Source organism: Pleurodeles waltl, chromosome 5 (assembly GCF_031143425.1).
Source record: "Pleurodeles waltl isolate 20211129_DDA chromosome 5, aPleWal1.hap1.20221129, whole genome shotgun sequence".
Lineage (NCBI taxonomy): Eukaryota > Metazoa > Chordata > Amphibia > Caudata > Salamandridae > Pleurodeles > Pleurodeles waltl.
The window spans coordinates 50258788-50283368 of record NC_090444.1 but is presented as its reverse complement, the minus strand read 5'-3'; the positions used below and the strand labels follow the sequence as shown (position 1 = coordinate 50283368).

The following is a 24581-nucleotide window of genomic DNA, read 5'->3' as shown; positions in this document are numbered from 1 at the left end:
CGCACCTCGACCGGGGCAAAGTCATAGTTTAAGGCTGACCACGATGGAGTCCTGCTCGGCTACAGCCTGTGGGAGGCCTCGGTCAAAAGTTTACCTGGAGATTTTCTTCAGCGGGAGCAAATCGCCAATCCAATCCATCCACGTGGAACTCTTCCTCGGATACGTGTCGTGGGAGCCCTTGGTGGAGATTTTTACCTTCGGACTTAGTCATTTTTTCGAGGTGAAAATCCTTCGAACGGGGCAAACCTGAATCTTGATCCAACGTCCCTGGAGCCCTCTTTGGATACACTGCCTGGAAGGTCCTGGTCAACTTCCTACATTCGGACTTAGTCACTTTTTATGAGATTTTCTTCACTGGGAAGAACCTGCAAGTCAGACCAGGTCGTGCTTGAGGCTAGCCGGCTAGAGTTGCTGCGGCAGGTCGGTCCCTTTATAGAGCTTTTTTCTAAAAGTTCTCCAAACTTCTAGATCTTCTCCCAAATGTTCTTTTAAGGTTCTTTTGAGGTCCACAGCTCACCCCAAGGTTCCAGAAGCTCTGAAATGCTCTTTTTTGGCCACTGGACAGTTTCTTCAGGAGATGGTGCAGGGGACTCTGGTTAACAAGTTTGCAGCTGGTGCAGTCCTCAAGAGTACAGTGTCCGGGTGCAGGTCAGGGGTACAGCAGGGCAGTCCTTCTTCTCCTGTTGTTCTTCCTAGTAGCAATCTGAAGTGTGGGTGCAGTCTGCCAGTTTTATCCTTGCCCCTGGGTGACAAACGGGGGTCCTGGTTCTCCAGTCAGGTGCAGGGTCCTTCCCCCTGTGATGGCCACTTCCTGGGAAGTGTGCCAAAAATCAATCCTAGGGAGCAACATTCCTCAAAAATCCATCATGGCTGAAAATTATTTTTGGAGGTTACATCTGGCTGAGCCCACCCACTGGTGTGGCTAAAAGTCCTAAACAATCTAATTAAGGGGGCACCTAATTGTCTGGGTTTGCAGGATGTGAGGGAGGTGCTGGGTTGCTCCAAATGTCCTTCCCTGCCTTTGAAGACCAGTTTGGCAGCCCTCCCACCTTTCTGCCTCCCCATCTGCTGAGGGAAGATCTCCTCCCCCAGGCACATCTCTTTGTGTTGAGCCAGGCCACTTCACACCTCATCAAGGCAGCCTGGCCAATCAGAGTAAGCAGCAAAAACACTGCAGTGCTGAAGTTGGCAACTTTTTAGGTAAAGTTTAAAACTCTTTACCTGAGCAAGTTATATTAAATCTAACAATTGTAAGTTATGGGATTTATTATAACAATTAATTTGATACCAAACGTGTTGTTGTAGCTGTCACTTAAGGGGACTTTATAAATTAAAATAAAGTCTCCTCATTCTAGCCTATGGAGGCCATTCACTACAATGAAGGAAAAACAGATTTGGCTGTTTACCTCACCAGGGCTTATAAAACTATTTTTATAAGGTCCCTGCTTATAGTTACGTGGCACCCAACCCTTAGGGGGTGACCTATATGTGAAAATAAGGAAGTTTAAGACTTTGGAAGTACTTTTAATTCCAAAGTAGAATTTGCATGTAACTTTAATTTAAAAGCAGCCAGTAAGATGACACTGGGCACCTCAGCAGTGCACCTATGAGTGCACTACCCATGCTGGGGTCCATAAACCTACATGCCATACCATATACTAGGGACTTATAGGTAGGTTCATTTTGCTCATTATAATTAGCCTAATTTGCATATCTACTTTACACAGAGCACTGGCCCTGAGACTGGTAAGCAGTACCCAAGACACAGCCAAGAGTCAGTAACCACCAGTATCTGTCCAAAAAGTTTGGGGGTGACCAGGGCAAAAATGAGGACTTTCCTACATAAGCCTTCTGTGTAAGTGGTGTTGAACGTCTTTAATTTGTTCTCTAAGAACACAACTTTACTTTTTTTTTTATCTTTCGGCATGCTGTGGGTTTTCTGCATGTTGAATCTTTGCTGTAGACTTGGAGGCAGATTTAAGAGGGCCTAGAGCCACGTTAGTGCTGCCTTAGCGTAATTTTTTGAAGCTAAGGTGGCCATTTCCCTTTGCCATATTTACAAAGTGGTGCAATGCATGCATTGCACCACTTTGTACCCCTTTGCACCACATTATGCCTGCGCCAGGCATAATGTATGCAAAGTGGTCGTTCCCTTGTTAGGGGGGCAGATTTTTTTTTAATTTTTTTGGCACTTTTAACGCCTGCTCAGAACAGGCGTTAAAAGGTGGCCTCCATTATTTATATTGGGCCCCTATGTACTCTGCAGGGTAGTGGCAAAATGACGCTACTGCCCCCTACCTTGCGTCATGGGCACACATGGTGACGGTAGTGGGGACGGTAAGGGACGCAAGGAAACTGGCGTTGCACTAAGTGCAGCACCACTTTTCTTAAATCTGCCCCTTGGTATCTTAGTGCTGTCTGTTGAATGCATTTAATTGTTCTATATGTTCATGATTTTAGTTTCATTCATTTACAAGCGTGCCATGGTTGTACTGCATGTTGAGGTTTTGGGACAGGCCTCTGTGAAAACCGGGTTTTATGTGTGGGTGAGTGGGGAGAGCATTTCACAGGGGCTCTGTAAGGTGAAATAATGTCATTTGCAACATTAAACAACTGTTTATTTTTGTTTAGATTAAAAGTTATCTACTACACAATTTCCAGAACTAATTAGTAACAAAAGTCATCTACAATTAAATATTTGTAGTGTTAATATATTATGTGGACATGCAACATGTTCGTCACCAGAGCCTTCCCACACAAGGGCTGTTACGAAGGATTAACATGCTGCAAATGGATGGTCCGGTGACTTTCATGACTGTGACTTACTCTCTTACAGAGAAACCTGGCCAGTGCCCAGTGCCAAGTACAAGATGTGCAGCCCCTCCACCACCTCCAACGTGCAAGAAAGACAGCGAGTGCCCAGGATCACAGAAGTGCTGCACCCCGGTCTGCACCCAGGAATGCACGAACATCACAGCAGGTAACAAGTGGATACAATATGTAGGATTTAGATCTCAAAGTGAGCCCCCTGTGGTTCCAGGATGCTAATTCCTAAATCTAGCACTGCCAACTGCTGGGTTCCATCTTCTGATTTGATCTCCCATTTCCAAGCCATGGGTATCCCATCCGGTATTTCAGTTGTCATCTCAAAACCGAGAGTAACTAAGAGAGATCTGTCGATTATTTCTGTTACCTCCATCTCCAGTGATTTCTGATCTTAGCAATTGTTGACAGCATCAAGCACTTTCAATCTGTGTCACATTTCCAGTGGAACAGCAGCATTTCTTCTTACTTCCACTCTGGTGCTCACGTTCATGGCACTGAAACTGGCTGTGAATGGGAAACATTTTTGTTTCCCTCCATTGATGGTTGTTGTGGTCTCCATCATCCCTGCTGGTTTGTGGCTCTACGCATATTGTTTTTCTGAAGGATCATTTCATATGTTACTCGCCATATCTACAGTTCCTAGAAGTACATCTTTGATGAAATACACTCACTTTCTATGTAGTATTTACATCTCTTTGATATACAATCTCTCCAGCCTCATCTCCGGACAACAGATGCCTTCTTGAGTAAGATTTGTAGTGCAGACACTGGGACTTCTTGATTGTGCTCCCCCAGAGGTCTTCGGACCTACAGTTATCCTTTTTCAGTCATGTATGCTAGTGCTTAGTTCTGTCTATCCTGGAAGAGAGGAATGAGAGGAGAAGCATGAGAGGGGCATTGTCTACCTAGCCGTGCCCAGTCAGGAGTTCACACTAGGTCCACCACAGGGTGCACTAGGTGCTTACAGAATTTGTATGCATCGTCCACCATGACCCTTTCGATGGGATGCACTCCTGCATCTCTCGTCAATGACCTGCCTCTGTGGACTTCTGAAGGCGTGTGACGCTCCTTCGAACAGTAAGGAATCCGTTCATAAACAAGCCATTTTGTCACTCTGTCCACTGGAGGTCTCAGCGCTGTCACACTTAACAGTATTTACTTAACTTGGGCATCATGATGGCAGTGACACTGTACTACCTATCAGTGTCCAGTCAGTTCACACTAGGTCCACCACAGGGTGCACTACGTGCTTATAGAATTTATACCAGAGGGTACCCAGCCTTGGTAAAGTTCTTCCATGGTATCAGTTTTGTTCCTCGGTGCCCATACAGCATTACTTACAGCACCCAGTAATTCTTTGAGACTAGTGTGACAGGAAACGATGGACAGAGAAAAGTAAATCTTTGGTGCATGAGCAAAAAATGTCATTTTTTTCATTTAAGATTGTTATGGTTGTGGTGTAAGTGTGGCTAAGATGTAAGCACTTTTGTTGTGTTTGGTGTGAGCCTGATGTTGGTTCCCATTAAGCCTCTAATGTGCACCTGGGAGGAAAGAGTGCTGAACCATGTAACTCCCTCTGTTACAGTGAAAGCAGGTGCATGCCCCAAAGACACAGTTGTGTGCAAAAAGGCTGAACCAGATCAGTGCAAGATTGACCGTGACTGTTCAGGAACTCAGAGGTGCTGCTACTTCCAGTGTGGACTGAAGTGCAAGGATCCGGCTACAGGTATTACTCACCCACAGGAAAACGCTAATGGATCTAAAATGTTCCTTCACAGGGAGCATGTGACCGAGTGCCCTCCTCTTCTTCCACCATTCTGATGGTGTGACCAACTATTGTGTCCTGTTCCTCTCATCGCTTGTCCGCCCATGGTGCAGCTGTGTATCTCCTTCCACAGTTCAAATGAAGTCAGTGATTGTTTGGAGTAGTTTCCGACAGGGTTAGCTGTTTTGAAGACATGTATCTTGTTATTTTAGGGGCTCAAGATATATTATTATTATATTTGGTCTTGTTCTGTACATTGTGATCACTTACTCTGTATTCCATCATACGTTGTCTGCATTTGGACTTTTTTTACAGTGAATAAATATTCTGCTATGCTTTTGTTCCTATTTAATTGTATTCTGTGTTTGTGTTTACGTTTTCCAGTAGGGTTTATTTTTGTTAACTTTCAAAGGCAGATTGATGTACACCATATTCTCTATTACACCATATCAGCTGACTACAATTTTAAGCATCATCACATAATTTTCTGCTCCAAGAGTTAATTTCTACTCCACTTTATTTACACTTTGTACCTGGCTTTTGGGCTTTTCTTTGGGAGGGGGTATTTAATCTGAATGGTCACATGATTTTCTCTTTTATGGATTTGTATATCTTTGGTAACATTTCAAGATGATTGTTATTCTTAAGTCCTCATTAACAGCATTTGAATACGTTTTCGATGGTATCACTGTTTTTGTAAAGTGACTTTGTGTAGATCCTACTTCAGAGTAATTTGTGCTCAAAGATTTTAATTTGGTCTGCAAGATCATGACTTTATTCTATTGTTTAATTAGTTTTCAGGCATTTTGTGATTTGGCTGCATGTTGAATCTTTGCTGTAGACCTGCTGCCTAGGTGGCCTTGAAGGTCTTTAATTTCTTCTGTAACTTCATGACTGTATTATATTGTTTTAGTTATTTTCAGGCATGATGTGATTTGGCTGCATGTTGAATCTTTGCAGGTAGACCTGCTAAGTGCTGTGTGTTGAACGTCTTTAATTGTTGTTTGTGTTCATGATTTTAGTTTTATTTATTTTCAGGCATGCTGTGGTTTTACTGCATGTTAGAGCTTTGTGGTAGCACTGGGAAGGAAACTGGGTTTTCTATCTGAGTAGTTGGGGGAAACATTTTTCAAGAGGTCTGTGAGGTGAAATGATGTCAGTTGCAAAGAGTTCAGTGAACAAACACTTCATTTTTGTTTTGATTACAGGTTACCTACTGCACTAGTAATTACTAACAAATGTCATCTATAATTAAATATTTTAAATACTAATATATTAGGTGGACATGCTATATGTTTGTAACCAGGGCCTTCTCACACAATGCCTGTTACAAAGGATTAACATGCTGCACGTGCCATACAGTGGTTTAGTAAAGTTCATGACTGTGGCTTTACTCTTACAGAGAAACCTGGTGAGTGCCCGGTGCCAGCTACAATGTGTGCTGCACCTGCACCACCTCCAAGGTGCAAGCAAGACAGCGAGTGCCCAGGATCACAGAAGTGCTGCACCCCGGTCTGCACCCAGGAATGCACGAACATCACAATAGGTAACAAGTGGATACAATACGTAGGATTCAGATCTCAAAGCTCGCGCTGCATGAGACCCCGGCAGTTCTAGGCTGATTACACTGATAGCTTGTGGAACCAACTGATGGTTTCCCGTCTTGTGATTTGCTGTCGCCTTTCCAAGCCACGGGTATCCAATCTGGTATTTCAGCTGTCATCAGAAGATAAAAGATAGTAACTGTGAGAGATTGGTTGATTATTTCTGGAATCTTCATCTCCAGTGCTTTCTGATCTTAGGACATGTTGACAGCACCCAGCACTCTCCATCTGTGTCATCTCGACCAGAACAACAGCAGTTGTCTGTATTTCCTTATTCATGTTGCTGTAAGTGACTGTAAATGGGAACCTTTTGAGTGTCGTCTCCACATAATTTCCAAATTGTGGTAAAAGTTGGATCACCTTTTGGGAAATTGGAAATATACAGGTATTTTAATTCTGGGGTAAGGTATGAAAATACCAATTACCAGGAATGCTTAGTATGGGAACTAACAGTGCAGACAAACCTCTTCGTGTGCAAACATCATGTACAACAGTGGAAGCCCCACAGGATGGGTGATAAAGGAGGATCTCTGTAATCCACATGTACTCTCTGGGCACTTTCCACCATAAGTACCACTTGAATGTAGCGCTTAAGGAATGGGTTCCATTTTGGGTATGGCTATGTGTCACATATGTGCCACATACATCTCCAAAGTAGGCAGATAAGAATATACATTTGACAGTCATGTCCCACATGGATGGGTGAATGACATAGTGACTGGAAAGAAAGTAAAATGTGGATGAGGACAGCAGGCAACTCTTCTTGACAAAGAAGGTAAAAAGCTTGCATCTATATTTGTTATTGCTTCAACCACCATCAGTACTCTACAGCTCTGGGAGCTAAACAAAGTGACACTCAGTAATGAGGAAACATAGTGTGCCACTTCAGACTACAGAACTCCACCTTGGGTCTCACTCTGTGTATGTCAAAGAACCACTGAGAGCACACATGCGTGATTGTTGTGTGTGCTGAGCCTGGGTCAGGAATCTACTATAAACTTGAGGTATGGACACATACTCGCCAGAGCCATGCAGGGGACCTTTTCCCATCCCAAAACAACTGGATCCCTTGTTGACATCTATTGGCTTATGCAGGGAGGAAAGAGACCACATTTTGAATACCCTGTAATTTCTGCATTAAGTTTGCCGTGGTTGCCTCAAACAGACTGTTGCCATAGTCAACATGGGCTACACTGGGGAACTGTTGTGATATAGCTGTCAAATGGGAATACAAAGATGATGCAAATTACCCAGAAACTTACGATGATCACATTGGGGACCAACATGTGGGTGGTCCAAAGGTCTCTGAATAAACCTCTTAAGTTCAGAGACAGTGTCCCATGGATTGAGCTTCTTCACTGCTGTTGAATTCTGAGGTGCACAGTCAATGATGCTCCTTGCTAAGCATATCCTTTTTCCCCGTAAAGCACTTATGTATCTTTTCCTGCTATTCCTAACATTTCTTGATCTGCAATTTCACCATCTTCACTCACATGTCCTCCATCCCTCTGGTTAATTAGCTTGACTGTCAGCTTCTCCTCTTTATGTGACCAAAGGTTCTGTCTCCAATTCTATATTATCACAGGCCCCAGACTGACAATCACACTAGCATCCACTCCCAAGACACCACCTCCTGCCTGCGTCTACGAGAACAGAGACACACCAATGGACATCTCTCATATTGTCACTGCCAGAGATTATCATATTCCTCATTCTCATGCATCTCTCAACCACATTTGACAAATAAATGTCTTGACTTTTTCAGTTTCAGAAAAGCCTGGATTGTGTCCATCGCCTCCCAGCTACCCGACATGTAGAACTTTCCCCAACCCGCCAAAGAATGCATGTACCACAGACCAGCAGTGCCTGGGAGATGAGAAGTGCTGTGAATATGGCTGCAAGCTGCAGTGCAAGAAGCCATTGCAAGGTACTGACATAACCATATTTTGCACTGTGAGATGCCTTGAGCTCCAGAGACAGGCACTCTATACTGATCTCTGAGAGTAAATGAAAGGCAGGCAGAAGAACACACGAATACCCTCTCGGGGTTTGGTTTGTGAATCTCCCATTTGCCATTGTGGCCGCTTTAGGTCCTGTGCCCCAATGGCTCTGGGAAATCTGATGCTTATAGAGTTCACTGCCATAGCACTGGACACTTCTTCATCAAAGTGGGTGTGATTGCAAAGTTGGGAGCATTTTTTGGGGTGAACACATTGCTATTTCTTCTTGGCCTGGTAATTTTATTAATGATAGTATTTCTTAACTTCATGAAGCAAAGTGTTTTTTTTTATTTTTATGTAACAAGATTAATGTTGAAAAGAAAGGGATGAGGTTTAGAGGAATATCTTGTGTCCATCCTATGAGAAAGAAACTAGCTGCTGGACCTGTGGCTCAGATGGGATGTGGTGGAGCCGGCCTCCTGCTGGTGCTGTTCTTCAGCAGGAAGGACAGTCAGATATCAGGGGGTACCTCCATGCCCTGCTTTAACGGTCCTCATACAAATTCTGACCAGTGTTCAGGCAAGAGGTCTAAGTGCATTAAAAAAGTATGGAAACTGGGATGCTGCATGCAGTGGGGTGGGGTCAGTGAGTATGGGGTCAAAGGTTTGGCTAAAAAACACAAAATATTCTGTACATATTTTGGTCCTCCACCATCAGGTAGCTATATATAAAATAACGTGCAGCTTAAATGAAACATAAATTTAAAAAAGTTGTTCCTCTCTGGTACCTTATGAAACTTCTGTTAATGAATGCACTGCCACAGTCTGCATGTAACTAGGGAGCCACAGAATTAAATCTTGGTTCGTGCAGTGGAGAATTGTGACTTGTGTATTTTTAGTGCTACGAGGTCACAGCCTGTGACAGAAAGCACTGTGGATATGTAATTCATTATTTTAAACTTGCATTACACACAATAAAGACTGCAAAAAAATGTGCAAAAGGGTTCATGATAAAATGGTGCTTCCAAAATATATATTTTCATAATACCCAGACTGTATATAATGCCTTTTTTTATATAACTGTCCCTTCAACACCTCGTCAGAGGTAGTAGATGCTATATAAATACAATTACAATTAAAAGCACACAGCCCAGTTGTTAACTCTTTGCACTACCACTGAAACAAATAAATCTTTGTTATCACAAAGCTTTGAGTCATTCGATCAATTAAATTAATTGGGATGCTCCCAAGCATCCTTTGCTGTTCCGGATTACCCTTTATATGTGCAGGTTAACTACTTGCGCACATTTGCATTTCTTTCAGGCAAGCAGGCACCCTGGAAGGGAAGCTTGTTTAGCTGCCTTCCCGGCTTTGGCTTCACAGCACAGGGGACTCACTGAATGACACTTCAGTTGGAACATTTAAAGTATCAGAATTAACCTTGCCAGGACGGTTGTGTTTTTACAAAAAAAGTACCAGGACGCTTTTTTGTAATTCAAAAAAGTATGGGCACATCGTACCCCTCCGATCCCGCCCACTTCGACATCTGGTTCAGACCAGAACACCTCTGCAGGAGGTGGTTTATTTGGGCCATTTTTTGTTAGTCACAATGAACAATTCAAAGACCCTGTTACAAGTATACCAGTGTACCAACTTGATTTTACCCCCCCCCCCCCCCCCTCCCCTCCGCTAAGAAATACCAAAACTCCTTGGTTTGGGATTAACTGGGCCAAAATTCACATAATATTCTAAGTTGCAAGATTTAACCTTGTTAATGTGGAGGATCTGTGTTACTTTTAATTGACAATCAAAGTGGTAAGCAATCAATCAGTGATCTCTGGAGTGCAGCTAATCACCCGTAGGGTCTCGAGGCGCTGTTTGTGTGTGTACTGCTTAATCGAAGAGCCAGGTAAGCTAGATTGCTTTTTAAATGTATGCTTTTTTCTTAAACAATACTTTATTTATTGTAAAACCACATACACTCCTGACACCGTTCTGACTTCTTCCTGTTTCAGATAAAGTTGGGTCTTGTCCGGCCTTCAACAGGTCCATCTGTCTGTTTGCCCGTCCGGCTCCTGCCGAGTGCAGCAGCGACAGCCAGTGCCCAGGGACTCAGAGATGCTGCTGCCATGGAAACTGCAGGATGGAATGTGCCGAGGCAGGTGAGTAGACTTCATGAGCTAGTAGGACCTTTCCAGTGCAGCCTGTACTGTGTTATAATGTGCCACAAGTGGAACACACAGAAAAGGTAGTCGGATGGGGGAGAGCATGCACTTCTCTACTGGACTGCCCATTTTTCTGCCCAGTGCTGGTGGCTATGAAGAGCCCAGTTTATTCTATGCAGATGGCTCCCACTTTACCCATCAGCTGGTAATGATATAAGGTGCTGTGTTGGCAAGCACAGTCACAAAGAATTGGCACATTCTGTTGTCAACCTCAAGGAGATGCATTGTCTCACCCATTTTCCCTCGAGGTTCTTAAGGGTGCAAATATGTGCTCTGTGATTCCCAGTGGTATGTGTGAACTGCAGTTCAAAACGATGAGATGAAATCTGGGACTTTCCATTTCCAAATGAAGCAATTTTGCTCCAGTGAGGATTTGTGAAGGTTTATTCATAAATGGGTCCTAATGTTTGTAATACCGGTAAAGAACTCAATACCTGGGCAACATAGTCTTGGGCTTCAAAGCGGTCAGGTTGCAATAGCAACATTAGCAGAAAGAGGAGGTGCGAAAGCTGTAAGCGGGGCCTTGAAGTGCAAACACAACAGGATGTGCAGAATCCATGTGGAGCTCAGATAAACATTTTCACTACTTTAGGGTAAGCACAAGTGACTCACCTGCAACTTAACCTAGATTTATATTCTTCTGTTCTAGCACTCAGAGCTATTTGTGGCAAGAAGTCACAGATGCCACATTATTTTAAAATGTGTTAGACTAATTGAGTTTTTTTTGTGGGCTGTGTTATACTGGAATCCATGCAAAGGGCTGTTAAATAACAAAATATCCCCTGCAGCCTCGAACTGAATGGTAACTAGGTTGAGGCCAGGCCGAATATTTCCACCTTTAATACTTGACAAGAGCCCAAGTCATTTTTTCTGCTCCTAATGCTTATGCAAGGGTGTTCCAGAGACCCTTCTTACTCAGAGAAAAGTCCCAATTTTACTATCACTAAAGCCCATTGTATTAAAGATATGGGCATTCGTGCAGCATTAGAATAACTGCATAGGTTTTGAACATTCTCTTCTTCCCAGTTGTAAAATACTGGACTATTAAATGTGGTGGGTGACTACCTACCTCAGGGAATAAACACAGTCCTTGACAGGTGAACTACTAAAGTCACTAAATGAACGTAAGCTCCACCCCCTAGTAGCAATAGCACAGAGCAGCCACCCTTAATTTAGGGTATTGTGTAAAGTATATGTGCAGTACTGAAAAAGTAATAAAGTCAACATGCAAAACAATACAAGAAACAAATTATGATATAGAACGTAACATCTAATGAACAAAATGACACCTACAGGTCAATAATCCTGCAAGAGAAACTGGAGATATATATATTTTTTTACAGTTTTAAGTAGGCATAGCACCAAGAAGCATAACGTCCCAATAATTTTCAATTGTTGCAGTAAACCGGGACCTAGGTGCAATTTGATGCTGACCACAATGTATTGTGGGTCGGTTACACCATCCAGGTTCATCCTGGTCAAAGATTTTACCTTCTAAACTTAGGCCCTGATTTAGATCTTGGTGGAGGATAATACTCTCCCACAAACATGACGGATACCCCATCTGCCTTAATACGATCCCATTAATTCCTATGGCGGTCATAATATGGTGGATGGGATATTCGTTACATTTCTGATGGCATATTCCCTCTGTCAAGATCTAAATCAGGCCCTTAGTCCTTTCAATTCCACTAAGAGATGTGTAGCATGTCAGGCAGAGGCCCACAGAGAGTGCAGTTCAGGTACACGCACGGGTCAGCTGGACAGTTGCAAGAAATGCCAGTCTAGTCATCTTCTGTTCTTCCTCAGGTCCAGAAAGTGTTCTGAGGTTAGTGTTTCAAATGCATCACATATGCTTGGTACTAGCTAGTGGGAAAGAATGACTCCAGGCATGCTGTAACTACTGGGGTAAAGGGTCCGGGGGCCATCTCTACCACTTTGATAATTTCCAAGATGGTGAAAGTCTTCAGCCACACAAAAGTTGGGGTTCGACAGTTAACTTCCAGGCCCTGGATACATTTTGTACCACATACTCAGGGCTTAAGTAAGTTAAACATACTAATTAGGAATATGCCTCTGTGGCCAAGTTTAAAGGGGGAGCACAGGCACTTTAGTAATGTTTGCATAGAGGTCTAACACTAGCAAAATACAGGTTCTAACAAAAAGGGAAACACCCAGGGTGACCACGCAGAAAAGGTCATGGTCTGTGGTTTAAACAATAATACATAAAATATTATTAAACCATAATGCAGTAACAAACACAGTTTTTTTTTTCTCAGTTTCAGTGAAACCAGGAACATGTCCACCAAAACCCCCCAAATGTAACCTACAACTCCCTGCTCAACAGTGCAAGGACGACAGTGACTGCGGAGGCAAAAAGAAGTGCTGCTCTCATTGTGGAATAAAGTGCATGGATCCTATTGGTATTTCATTTATTTATTTGGCATATTTTTTTTGACACTGTCGGGCCAAAATGCATTATTGCTTTCCACATGAACCAGTAAGGGGTGCAGCTTGAATATTAAAACAAAGGAAATCAAATAATTATTATTGAGACAAGCCAAAATTCGAAGTGTAGGAAAGCAGTGTAATTGCCTACTTATATGATTGCCACAAATAATTATTGATCTGATCCCATCTTGTTTTTGTAACTTCACTGACGACTCTGTGTTCCATTGCATGTCCCTTGTCATCCTTGTTGACTGTGTGACATCACAACAGGGCTCTGATGTCAGGAGTCACTGGAGTGCATCTTTTTGTTCCTGAGAATGTCCACTGCTTCCTCTACCAAGACCTTGCAAAATTAAAAGAGGGGTCTGCCTGTTCTGTATTGAAGGCCACAGGCGTGTTTACCTGGAGCCCTGTGGAAGAACTGCTCACAGGCTCTCCCATGGAAATGTCTGCCCATGACACATATCTGAGTTGCCTTCATCATGTCTGACACATGTATGAAGAATGCCTAAGTTGAACATCAAGAGTGTGGACTTAGCCTGCATTTCGAAGATCTTTAATAATTTACTGAATATTTTAAATAACATTATGGCCCCATTTATGTTTCAGGGAACTCAGGATTTTGCCCGCTGGATCTAGAAAAGGAGAAACAGTGCGGCTACCTCCCCCCTCCGCGGTGCAGCAGTGATGCGCAGTGTAAAGCTGACGAGAAGTGCTGTTTGTTCGGCTGTGGGGAGCAGTGCGTGAAGGCCCTGCCAGGTAATGGGACAACTGAGAGGCAGTGGCCCCATGGCGGGAAGGCAAGGACCCCATGGATGGGAAGGCAGGAGCTCCATAAAAGGTTGGACAGAGGGCCCCATGTAGGATAAGGCAGGGGGTCATGGAGGGGGAGGCACGGGCCCCATGGAGGGGCTCGTGGAAGGGGGAGCTATATGGTCTCCATCAGAATGAATTACTACCACCTTTTAGAAAGCTTGGCACATATCTGTACTTAGGACCAAATTACAGTACAAAAGTCACTTCATTTATGTCCCTTTCAATGTGTTAATTTACTACAAAGTTCATCAAGAAATGTTCATTCTTTTCCTACCATTCACATATATCCCACAAAAGGAGGTGTTTTGTGTATAAAGAGTGGGCTCAATTACTGAGAAAATGTTCTGCCAAAACCTGCTGACTCTTGTTCTGCATGTAATGACGTCAGTAAATCTTTTGTCCTGCTTGTACAGTCTGATTGCATGAAATCCCAACTTAAACCAAGCATGTTGTCCCAGCAGAGCCCATTCTCATCAATCATTCCTTACTGTTTGAATATACTAACACCTTTGTGACACACGTCTCAAACCTTAAGGTTTTTACAAACACACCTCTTTTATTCAGCCTCTCGACTCAAAATTGTATGTGTCTACTCATCCAGGTGCATGAAAAATAATTGTTCAACTCAGTCCTTCAGACCGTGTTAAGCAACCGTTAGACCTGACACCTTTTGAGTGGGATGCCCCCAAATGTTTGCGTTCACTACCCTGTTTTTTGCTGAACACAATTTGTTGGCACTAAACCGCTGCTAACCAGTGGTGAAGTATTTATGCTCTCCCTTCCAAACATGATAAGCATGGCATATACCTAATTGGCTCATTTCATTTACGTGTAAGTTCCTAGTGCATGGTATTACATGTACCCCAGGCCTGCAAATTAAATGAGTGGGCTGCAGCGCTCATTGTACCTCCCACTAAAATATCACTGTAAAACGTCTCAGCCCCTACTGCAGTTTTTAACTGAAATTTTCGTCTGGCAATAAAACATTTTGTCCGTTAGAAACCTTCATTTTTTGTACTTAAAGTCACCCCTGAGATAAGCCCTGCAGGCTCAAAGAGCAGGGCGCATGGCAATTAAAAAATAGGGCATGTGCACATAAGTTTTACACAGTGCCTAATTTGTGCCAGTGTTTCCTGGTGCTCAGCACCAGCACCAATTTCTGAACAACGGCACCATCAGTGTTTTACCTCACAAAGTGGCGCTATGTGTCTAAACTTCTACTGAATTTATCAGTGCAATGTTGACTTAAAGTTGGTAAAATTAGAATATAGGTAATGCTGCTGCTGACATTCGGCAGTAGCGGCAGGGCTGTCGGTGGTGCCAGCTTGAGTTGACTCATTTGAAGTGCCTTGGGCCCTGGCACTTAGGGGGTCATTCTGACCCTGGCGGTCTTGGACCGCCAGGGCAAGAATGACGGAAGCACCGCCAACAGGCTGGCGGTGCTTCATATCCCATTCTGACCGTGGTGGTAAAGCCGTGGTCGCACCGCCGGGGACGGCGGTGTCCCGCCGATTTTCCCCCGGCGGTGATAATCCGCCAGGGCAGTGCTGCAAGCAGCGCTGCCCTGGGGATTATGACCCCCTTACCGCCAGCCTGTTTCTGGTGGTTTACACCGCCAGGAAGAGGCTGGCGGTAAGGGGTGTCCTGGGGCCCCTGCACTGCCCATGCCACTGGCATGGGCAGTGCAGGGGCCCCCTAACAGGGCCCCGGCCTGCTTTTCACTGTCTGCATGGCAGACAGTGAAAAGCGCGACGGGTGCAACTGCACCCGTCGCATTTGGAGCCGGCTCCTGTGTTGCGGCCTCATTCCCGCTGGGCCGGCGGGCGCTAACATGGTTAGCGCCCGCCGGCCCAGCGGGAATGTTGGAATGTGGGCCGCGTTATTGTGGCCGCATGGCGGTTCCCGCCTGGCGGGCGGCGGTAGCCGTCCGCCAAGGTCAGAATGACCGCCTTAATCTTTTACAAATTAAGCACTGGTTTTACATATCCTAACAGTGAAAAATTCCTAAAGTAGTTTTTCTCTGAGCAAGGCTACCTCTTCTATAGAGTAATACTGGGTTGCCCAGGGACTGGATAGGGCTCCGCTTGGCAGGGCAGGAGTTTCAGCAGAGAGTCCAGGTGCTGGCATAGGACGTCTTCGATGGCTCTGAGACTTCAAAGCAGGAGACAAACTCAGTCCAAGACCCTGGAGATTCTTCACAAGTAGGAATATACCACAAAGTCCAGTCTTTGTCCTCTTTCAGGCAGAAGCAGAAACCGCAGGCCAACCCAGCAAAGCAGAGTCACAGGCAAAGGGGCAGTACTCCTCCTCCAGCTCTTCAGCTCTTCTCCTTGGCAGAAATTCCTTTTAGTTCCAGAAGTAATCTAAAGTCTGGGGGTTTGGGTCCACTATTTATACCCCTTTCTGCCTTTGATGTTGGCAAACTTCAAAGGAAAGTATCTATTTTTCACAAGATCCTGCCTTGCCCATGCCTAGCTCCAGACACACACCAGTGGGTTGGAGACTGCTTTGTGTGAGGGGAGGCACAGCCCATCCAGCTCCCTCTGTGTCACTGTCTAGTGGAGATTTACAAATAGCCCAATGGTCAGTCTGACCCAGACAGGGAATACACAAGCTGGCAGTTTCACAGAATGGTTTAAGCAAGAGAATGGCCACTTTCTAAAAGTGGCATTTTCAAACTGCCAATTTAAAAACCAACTTTACCAAAAGTTGTATTTGTAAATTGTGAGTTCAGAGACCCCAAACTCCAAACCTAATCTGCTACCAAAGAGAAACTGCACTTAAAAGATATTTAAAGGCAGTTCCCATGTTAACCTATGAGAGAGATAGGCCTTGCAACAGTGAAAACTGAATTTGGCAGTATATTACTGTTAGGACATGTACAACACATCGGTATATGTCTCACCTTTAACATACATGGCACACTGCCAATAGTGCTACCTAGGGCCTACTTTAGGGGTGCCTTACATGTATAAAAAGGGACGGTTTGGGCCTGGCAAGTGGGTACACGTGCCAGGTCGGATTGTCAGGCTAAAACTGCACGCAGACACTGTGTGGCACGTCTGAGCCATGTTTTCAGGGCTACTCATGTGGGTGTCACAATCAGTGCTGCAGACCCACTAGTAGCATTTGATTTACAGGCTCTGGGCACTTCTAGTGCACTTTACTAGGGACTTACTAGTAAATCAAACATGCTATTCACGGAATAGCCAATTACACATACAATTTACACAGGGAGCACTTGAATTGTAGCACTGGTCAGCAGTGGTAAAGTGCCCAAAGTACCAAAAACAGAGACCAGTACACAGTCAAAACATGGGAAGCAGATGCAAAAAGAGGCAATGATGCCAGGTCTAACAAGCCCGTTTACCTTAAAGGAACACAGGATGTTTTTAATAAAGAACACTGAAAAGTTTTCTTTTCATTCTTTAAGAGTAGGCACTGGTCAATGGGACCCCTGTGTGCTCTTAAATTATTTTTTGCTTCCATTCAGAAAGGGGAAGGGATCCAAGGGTACCCCTTCTCATTTGCGAATGGGTTACTACCAACTTGAAGTTGGTGGTAACTGAGAATGTTTTGGGACCGCATTCACAGTATTTAAGCTCCACAATGATTTATTTTATTTAAATGTCTATTTTTTTTTCCTATTGGAATTACTCCAAGAGGTCTTCATCCAGCCCCATTTTTAAATACTTCTTTGATTTTACCAAAATAATAGGATTCTGCACAATTATTCCCCCTGTGTAATTTGAACATTTTAAATGGTTGTACTACTGTGGTACTCCTCGCAAAGGCTGCCATTGCTCTGGGCCCGCTTCACTTTGTTTTTATCTTTGATCTGAAATGAGAATTGCTCAGAGAGTTAATATAAGGAAACTCTGCATGTGGCCTGTCATTTTTACCTTATGTTTTTCAGTGGAAAAAGTCTCTCCTCTACTATTTTCAGCCACATGTGTCACAACAGAACATGGGTCAAGTAAATGAAACAATGGGAGGAAATTTGAGATATCCTTATTGTAGAAAATGGAAGGGGTGTATTGGTTGGGCCAACGTCTGGTGTGGTAGACTTGAGAACATGCAAATATGAAAATACATAAAGTAGCATACATTTTGTAGTTGTTTTCTTTGTAGTCACTATGATTGTTTGGGGTGTGAGGGATTTGCAGCTTTCTGCTTTCTCCATTCATGACGCTATCCCATATTTCTCCCTTATGTCTCTTTTGCTCGCAGTAAATGCTTGAGGCAGTAAAATAAGTGTCAGCTCCCCAAAGTGTTGTGCCCCGTACGGGAAACCACTGGCTCAAATTAAGCACTGCTCACAGTGTGGATAGGAAAAGGTGGGGGGGGGGCAGAAGCTAGGTAGGGACTTTCCATAGCTAACTAGATCCTCTGGAACTATGGCATTTATGATGCATGGTGTATACTCCATGAATAACAATTGTTATCATTTTCAGTCAAGCCCGGTATGTGCCCAGCTATCCTCGCCAAGTGCGTGCTTCCCCTGGGCAAGCCAGAGTGCCAGGATGATGGAGACTGCCCACTAAACAAGAAATGCTGCCAACTGTGTGGAAATAAATGCCTGGAGCCGGCAACAGGTAAGGGTGTCATTCATACCCACATCTGTTGTAATATGTAGTAAGTAAGATATTAGTTTGGCAAAAATGATTTATTTGTTGTACTTGAAGAGATGAAGTGCCTGTCCCAAGTCTTTTTCTCTTTCCCTTCATTGTTTGAAGCTGAGCACTCTAGATAACATTGAGAAACTGCCTACTGGATCACCGCCCACATACTTCAAAAGGGCCATTCAGTAGCCTTTTTGTTTTAATTTCATAGTCACTGCGACAGCCTAGAGATGTTGCTGTACCCCATCGTACAAAGCTAGGAGCAGTACAAGTTAAAGATACCCCCGACAACATTACACGTCACTGGAAAGAACACTCTCAGTTTATATGCCTGGTGTTGAGTTTGAGAGTTCTTTAGAAAAATCATAAATGAGTTGAAAACGTCATGCTGCTTTGAATATGTTATTATATGGACAACTATGGCATGCCATGTCTTAACCACAACCCCTCTAGCTCTGCTTCCATGACCTGGACTATTCTCTCCCATGTCCTTCCCTATTCCTTGGTTTCCCCTGCCATGGGAGGAGAGCCAGGCCTGAGCCTCCTTTCACCATCCTTAATTTTGTTTCCCTCTGTTCTACCTCCATCTTGCTTTCCTGATTTCTCTGTGTTTCCTGTACACATCTTTTCATTCTGTATCTACTCTATCCACATTTTCTTCCTTCTTCTTTTATTATCTGCTGCCCATCCAATCCATTATGTTAATCCTCATTTCTGGCTCCTTTCTGGCTCTGGCATTTGCAACAATGCTGATTGATATAGAAGAGCTTTATACACAAGGCTCTGTGGCACAACCCTGTGGTACCCCAACTCTGTAATATCAAGAGCGGTGGATGGGGCAACCACTGTTTTTCGGTGGACTCTTTGCATCCATTGACCTCTAAGTGAGACCCAAAGTCTCAGTGATGTTAGTGTAACTGCCGATCATTGTCAAGGAAGTGAAGGATTATGGGGAGGGGATGAGGGAATGGGACGAGGGAATGGGACTGAATACCCAAGGCACTTAACTTTGCTCACATCAATTCATATTTCAAATATGGTTGGGTACCTCAGTAATGTACATCTAGAAGTATACATCATTGTTTTCACTGTTCAATTTCTATAGTGTGTTCCTACTCTTTGACAAGGCCTAATAGTGATGTCCAGTTCTTTGAGTAGATAGGTGCATAGGTTGGTGTGTAATGTATGAGTAGTGTGTTTTGTGTCTTGCATAAGGCCTTGTTTGGCTGTAGCATTCTGGACTTATTGTAGCTTGCTGATTATGTAACTAGAGAATCCCAGTATAGGCCCCATTGGATTAATCAAGATGTAACAACAGTAGGACTAGTGATGCCTGCACCCTACGAGAAAGGTCTAAGCAAGGAATAAGATGTCATAGTATTCCCAATGTACAGAGTACATCTCTATCCATTTAGCTGACTTGGATTTGTAGTATGAGGTTAGAATCCATGATCACGCTGAGCTTTTTCACCATGATGTATGTGGTTAGTGGCTGTCCTGTTGGTGAGAGCAGGTGGGTTTAGAGGTATAACTTTGTCATAAGTTTTACTTATTCCGCAGGTTAATGGTGCCATTTTTGAGTTAAGTTCAATATGGTCTTTAGCATCAGCTATTCATTTCCCAAAAAGTGTAGCTCGAGATTACAAGATATTCGGATGAGATAATTGGCCATGACGTCAGAGTTCCTGTATGTTTTTTATGCTGGTTGAAGTGTAATTTGGGTTACAGAATTCAGGGACTATTTTTAAGAGGGCTTTGGTTGAGCATGCAGCATCTGAGATGCCATACAAGTGAAATACCATGTGCAACACAAATGCTCTATAATAATACGAGCAAATAACAGCGTGATTGCTAGTCACCATGTTGCACTATATATACACACACACATATATATATATATATATATATATATATATATATAGATATATATATATATATATATATATATAGATATATATATATATATATATATAGATATATATATATCCATTACAGAGTTAGGGTGACCAGAGATAGGAATTTTGCGATTTTTGCCCCTAATAACTTTGTATTCATTTGACGAATGCCCTTAAAACTTTGAAGACCTGCTGTTGTGGTTTCATTGTGGAGTCCCTAACATTTTGCAGCATTTCATGAAGGGGTGCAAAGAAAAGATGACAGTCCCAAGGCGGGCCTTAAATCCAGTGCAAAAAACCTTTGTATTTCGTGTAGTGCGAAAACTGTCATCTGGAGTTTTCTGAAATTTGGCAGTATTGCATAGTAGGTGGTATAGATGATTCTTTGGTGTAGTGCAGGCAATTACAGTAGGTAAAAGTTAACCAATAAGGAATTTTTCTTAGCTATATCTGTGGCTGAATTAGTTTCGAGGTAGTACTGCAGTACATGGCAATGACAAGACATTATCTAACTGAATAATGCATCCAGGCCAGTTTGCTGGTGTTCTAGCTGAGGGCCTTAAATATAGATAAGTATAAGGTTTCTTGTGTTTTCTCTACCTATTACCACTGAAATGTAGTAACAGGTAGGGAACTATATTTAGTACTGTGGTTCCTTAAAAAAGTATACATCAACATTGAAAAAAACTCTTTAATACACAATATTTCACAAATTAGTGTACTAACGCCTTTAGATTTTTACCATGTTTAAGGATGTTGAAAAAAGTCTGCATTGGCCCAGTAATACCTAAAATGTACTGCATTACTTTAAAAACCTTTACTTCAAAAATCAACATTTACCTAAAAGCACCATATATGCTAGGTAGTACTGTGGGGGAAACATCCAGAACAACGAGTTCGAAACAACGCTGTGGTTTACATTGAAAGCGGAACAAAGCTTGCTGGAACAGTGCAGGGCTTTTTCTCTGCCTTACCCACGCATGTGCTGAACAATGCACATGCGTGGTTAAGGCAGAGAAAAAGGGAGAGTGCATTGGGAAAGGACGGGGTCAGGTAAGTGGGGCTGGGGAGGGTTGGGGTAGTTGGGCCATTTTTTTTTTAAGTGTTGGGGGTGTAGGGTTGAGGTTGTAATGTTTTTTAGGTCGGGGTAGTTATGTTTTCAAGGCGGGTGGGGGGTGTTGGATAGTAGTGTTTTTAGCGCTGGTGGTGGGGGGTCCGGATACTTGTGTTTTTAGGGTGGGTGGGGTAGTTATATTATTAGGGCAGGTCGGGTAGTTTTGCTTTTAGGGCAGGTGGGGAGGTTTTGGTAGTTATGTTTTTAGGGAAGTTGAGGTAGTGTTTTTAGGATGGGTGGTTGGAGTACTTGTGTTTTTAGGATGGGTTGGGGGCTGAGTAATTATGGTTTTAAGGTGGGAGGGGGGTCAGGGTAGTTGTGTTTTTAGGGCGGGTGGGGGGTGGTAGTTGTGTTTTTAGGGTGGGGGGTCGGGTAGTTATGTTTTTAGGGTGGGGGGTCGGGTAGTTATGTTTTTAGGGTGGGCAGGCGGTTGGGGTATTTGTGTTTTTAGGGTGGGTCAGGTAGATATGTTTTTAGGGCGGTTAGTGCCATTTTTTTAAGGTTTGGGGTATTTATGTTTTTAGGCCAGGTGGTGGGGGTCGGGGTAGTTATGTTTTTAGGCCAGGTAGTGGGGGTCAGGGTAGTTATGTTTTCAGGGCCGGTGGTGGGGGGGGTTGGGGTAATTATGCTTTTTAGACTGGGATAGTAGTGTTTTTAGGGCGGAAGGGAGAGGGGTAGTAGTGTTTTTAGGGCAGGTGGGGTGGGGGTATTTGTGCTTTTAGGGCAGGGGTCAGGTAGTTATATTTTTAGGGCGGGTGGTGTGGATTGGGTAGTTATGTTTTTAGGGCGAGAGGTGCCATTTTTTTAAGGGGTGGCGGGTTGAGGTAGTTATGTTTTTAGGGAGGGTGGTCGGGGTAGTTATTTTTTTGGGGTAGGAGGGGGGTTGGGGTAGTTATGTTTTTTAGGGCTCGTGGAGGGGTTGGGGTAGTTATGTTTTTTAGGGCAGGTCGGGGTTGTTATGTTTTTTAGGGTGGGGGGAGTCAGGATAGTTGTGTTTTTAGGGCGGGTGGGGGGCAAGTAGTTGTGTTTTTAGGGCAGGTGGGGGTTTGGGGTAGTTATGTTTTTAGGGAAGGTAGTGGGGGTCGGGTAGTTATGTTTTTAGGACTGGCTGGGGTAGTTATGTTTTTAGGACGGGTGAGGTGTCGGGGTACTTGTGTTTTTAGGGCAGGTGGGGGTTAGGGTTCTTGTGGTTTTAGGGTGGATGGGGGTCGGGGGTACTTGTGTTTTTAGGGCGGGTCAGGTAGTTATGTCTTTAGGGTGGGTGGGGGGTGGCATGCTAGAACACGCATGCCATACCAAACATGCCTTTACTAGACATGCTTTTACAATGGAAAATCGTTGTAAAGGCATGCATGGTAAAGGCATGCGTGGAAACAATGCCGTCAGTGTTCTGACCACGTTGTTTAGGCATGCTTGGTTCTTGCATTAGTTGTTCCATCATACATTCATAGGTTGGGAACAACAAAAAAACCTACTACATACCTATGCTTAAGCCCCCAAGCCACAACAATCCAAAGGTCAACTAAAATAATTACAGCTGCCTTTTAAATTTGAAAAGGCAGTCACTAGCCAATTATACACTGCCTTGTTATCGCTATGTACCACGCTGTACCCTAACTTACCATGGTATACCATGGCACAATATATCACTAGGGGAATAATGTGTGATTCTATTGCACTACCCTTGCATAATGAATAGAGTCACAAGGGAAGTGCAATAACTATGTAACATTTACAAAACTACCCAAAGGCACCATACATTGCAATGCTTTACTTGGTAAATGCGCAGAAACACAATGCAGAGCAAGTCGCTGCCTTGCGTTACTCTGCATCCCATAACCTATAGTCCTCCAAAATTTCAACTGCATCTATTCCCCGCTACACTGTGCAGCACTACACTAAACACCACTCTGCTCTATGCTATTCCATTGTTCACTACCGCACTGTACACCACTGCACTGTATGCAACTCCATTGTATGTGACTGCAGTATACACTATTCCACTCTACACCACTCCACTGTATGCTTTTTCACTATATGCTACTCCACTTTACTTCATTTCAATGTATGACACTCCAATGCACACTACTCCACTGTACGCCACTCCACTCTTCATCACTGCACTGTACGGTATTCCGCTAAATGCCACTCCACTTTACGACACTCCGCTCTACACTAGTTCCCTGTATGGCACTCTACTTCACTGTACGCCATTCAACTGTACAACATTCCATTGCACGCCATTCCCTTAGACGGCACTCCACTCTGCAACCGTCCACTACATGCTATTCGACACTAGTCCACTCCACTGTACACAACTGCAGTATATGTGCCTCGTCTGTACACAGCATACACTATACACGCAACACTGTATTCAATCCAGTCTACACTACCCCACTGTAACAAGATAAACTGTAAACTACTCGACTATACACTATGGTGGTCATTCTGACCCTGGCGGTCTTTGACCGCCAGGGCGGAGGACCGCGGGAGCACCGCCGACCAAGCCGCGGTCGGACCGGCACCACTGGCGGGCTCCCGCCAGTGTACCGCCGCCCCATTGAATCCTCCACGGCGGCGCAGCTTGCTGCACCGCCGCGGGGATTCCGACCCCCCCTACCGCCATCCAGATCCCGGCGGTCCGACCGCCGGGATCCGGATGGCGGTAGGGGGGGTCGCGGGGCCCCTGGGGGCCCCTGCAGTGCCCATGCCACTGGCATGGGCATTGCAGGGGCCCCCGTAAGAGGGCCCCTACATGTATTTCACTGTCTGCTGCGCAGACAGTGAAATACGCGACGGGTGCAACTGCACCCGTCGCACAGCTTCCACTCCGCCGGCTCGATTCCGAGCCGGCTTCATCGTGGAAGCCTCTTTCCCGCTGGGCTGGCGGGCGGTCTGAAGGCGACCGCCCGCCAGCCCAGCGGGAAAGTCAGAATTACCGCGGCGGTCTTTCGACCGCGGAACGGTAATCTGACGGCGGGACTTTGGCGGGCGGCCTCCGCCGCCCGCCAAGGTCAGAATGAGGGCCTATGTCACTGTACGCCACTCCACTGTACACCACAACACTCTACGCTATTCCACAGCATGGCACTCCACCGTACACCCCTTTAATGTAATGCAAACCATTCTGCAATGCTCCCTTCTATGCTGTTTCATTTGACACCGCTTCTTTGTACTCCACTATGTGGTATTCCAGTTTATCACACTGCACTGTAGGACTTTACAGTCTATGCCACACCACTGTACTGCACTCCACTCTATGCTACTCCACTGTGTGCTTATCCACTGTACGCCACTCTACTGTACTGCATTACACTGTAAGTT

The 24581-nt window shown here is 44.3% G+C and overlaps 1 protein-coding gene across 5 annotated transcripts in view; it reads left to right on the top strand.

The window, feature by feature from the left end:
• LOC138295324 (balbiani ring protein 3-like) overlaps window positions 1-24581 on the top strand; it is a 137154-nt gene that overhangs the window by 100275 nt on the left and 12298 nt on the right. For 4 of the 5 annotated variants that reach the window (XM_069233548.1, XM_069233546.1, XM_069233547.1 and 1 more), the window contains 8 exons: window positions 2837-2980; window positions 4412-4552; window positions 5994-6137; window positions 7961-8122; window positions 10150-10296; window positions 12639-12782; window positions 13420-13569; window positions 18081-18221. In XM_069233548.1, the coding sequence (XP_069089649.1) occupies window positions 2837-2980; window positions 4412-4552; window positions 5994-6137; window positions 7961-8122; window positions 10150-10296; window positions 12639-12782; window positions 13420-13569; window positions 18081-18221 (1173 nt within the window). The remainder of the gene's footprint in view (window positions 1-2836; window positions 2981-4411; window positions 4553-5993; window positions 6138-7960; window positions 8123-10149; window positions 10297-12638; window positions 12783-13419; window positions 13570-18080; window positions 18222-24581) is intronic. The other variant, XM_069233545.1, reaches the window with a different exon arrangement.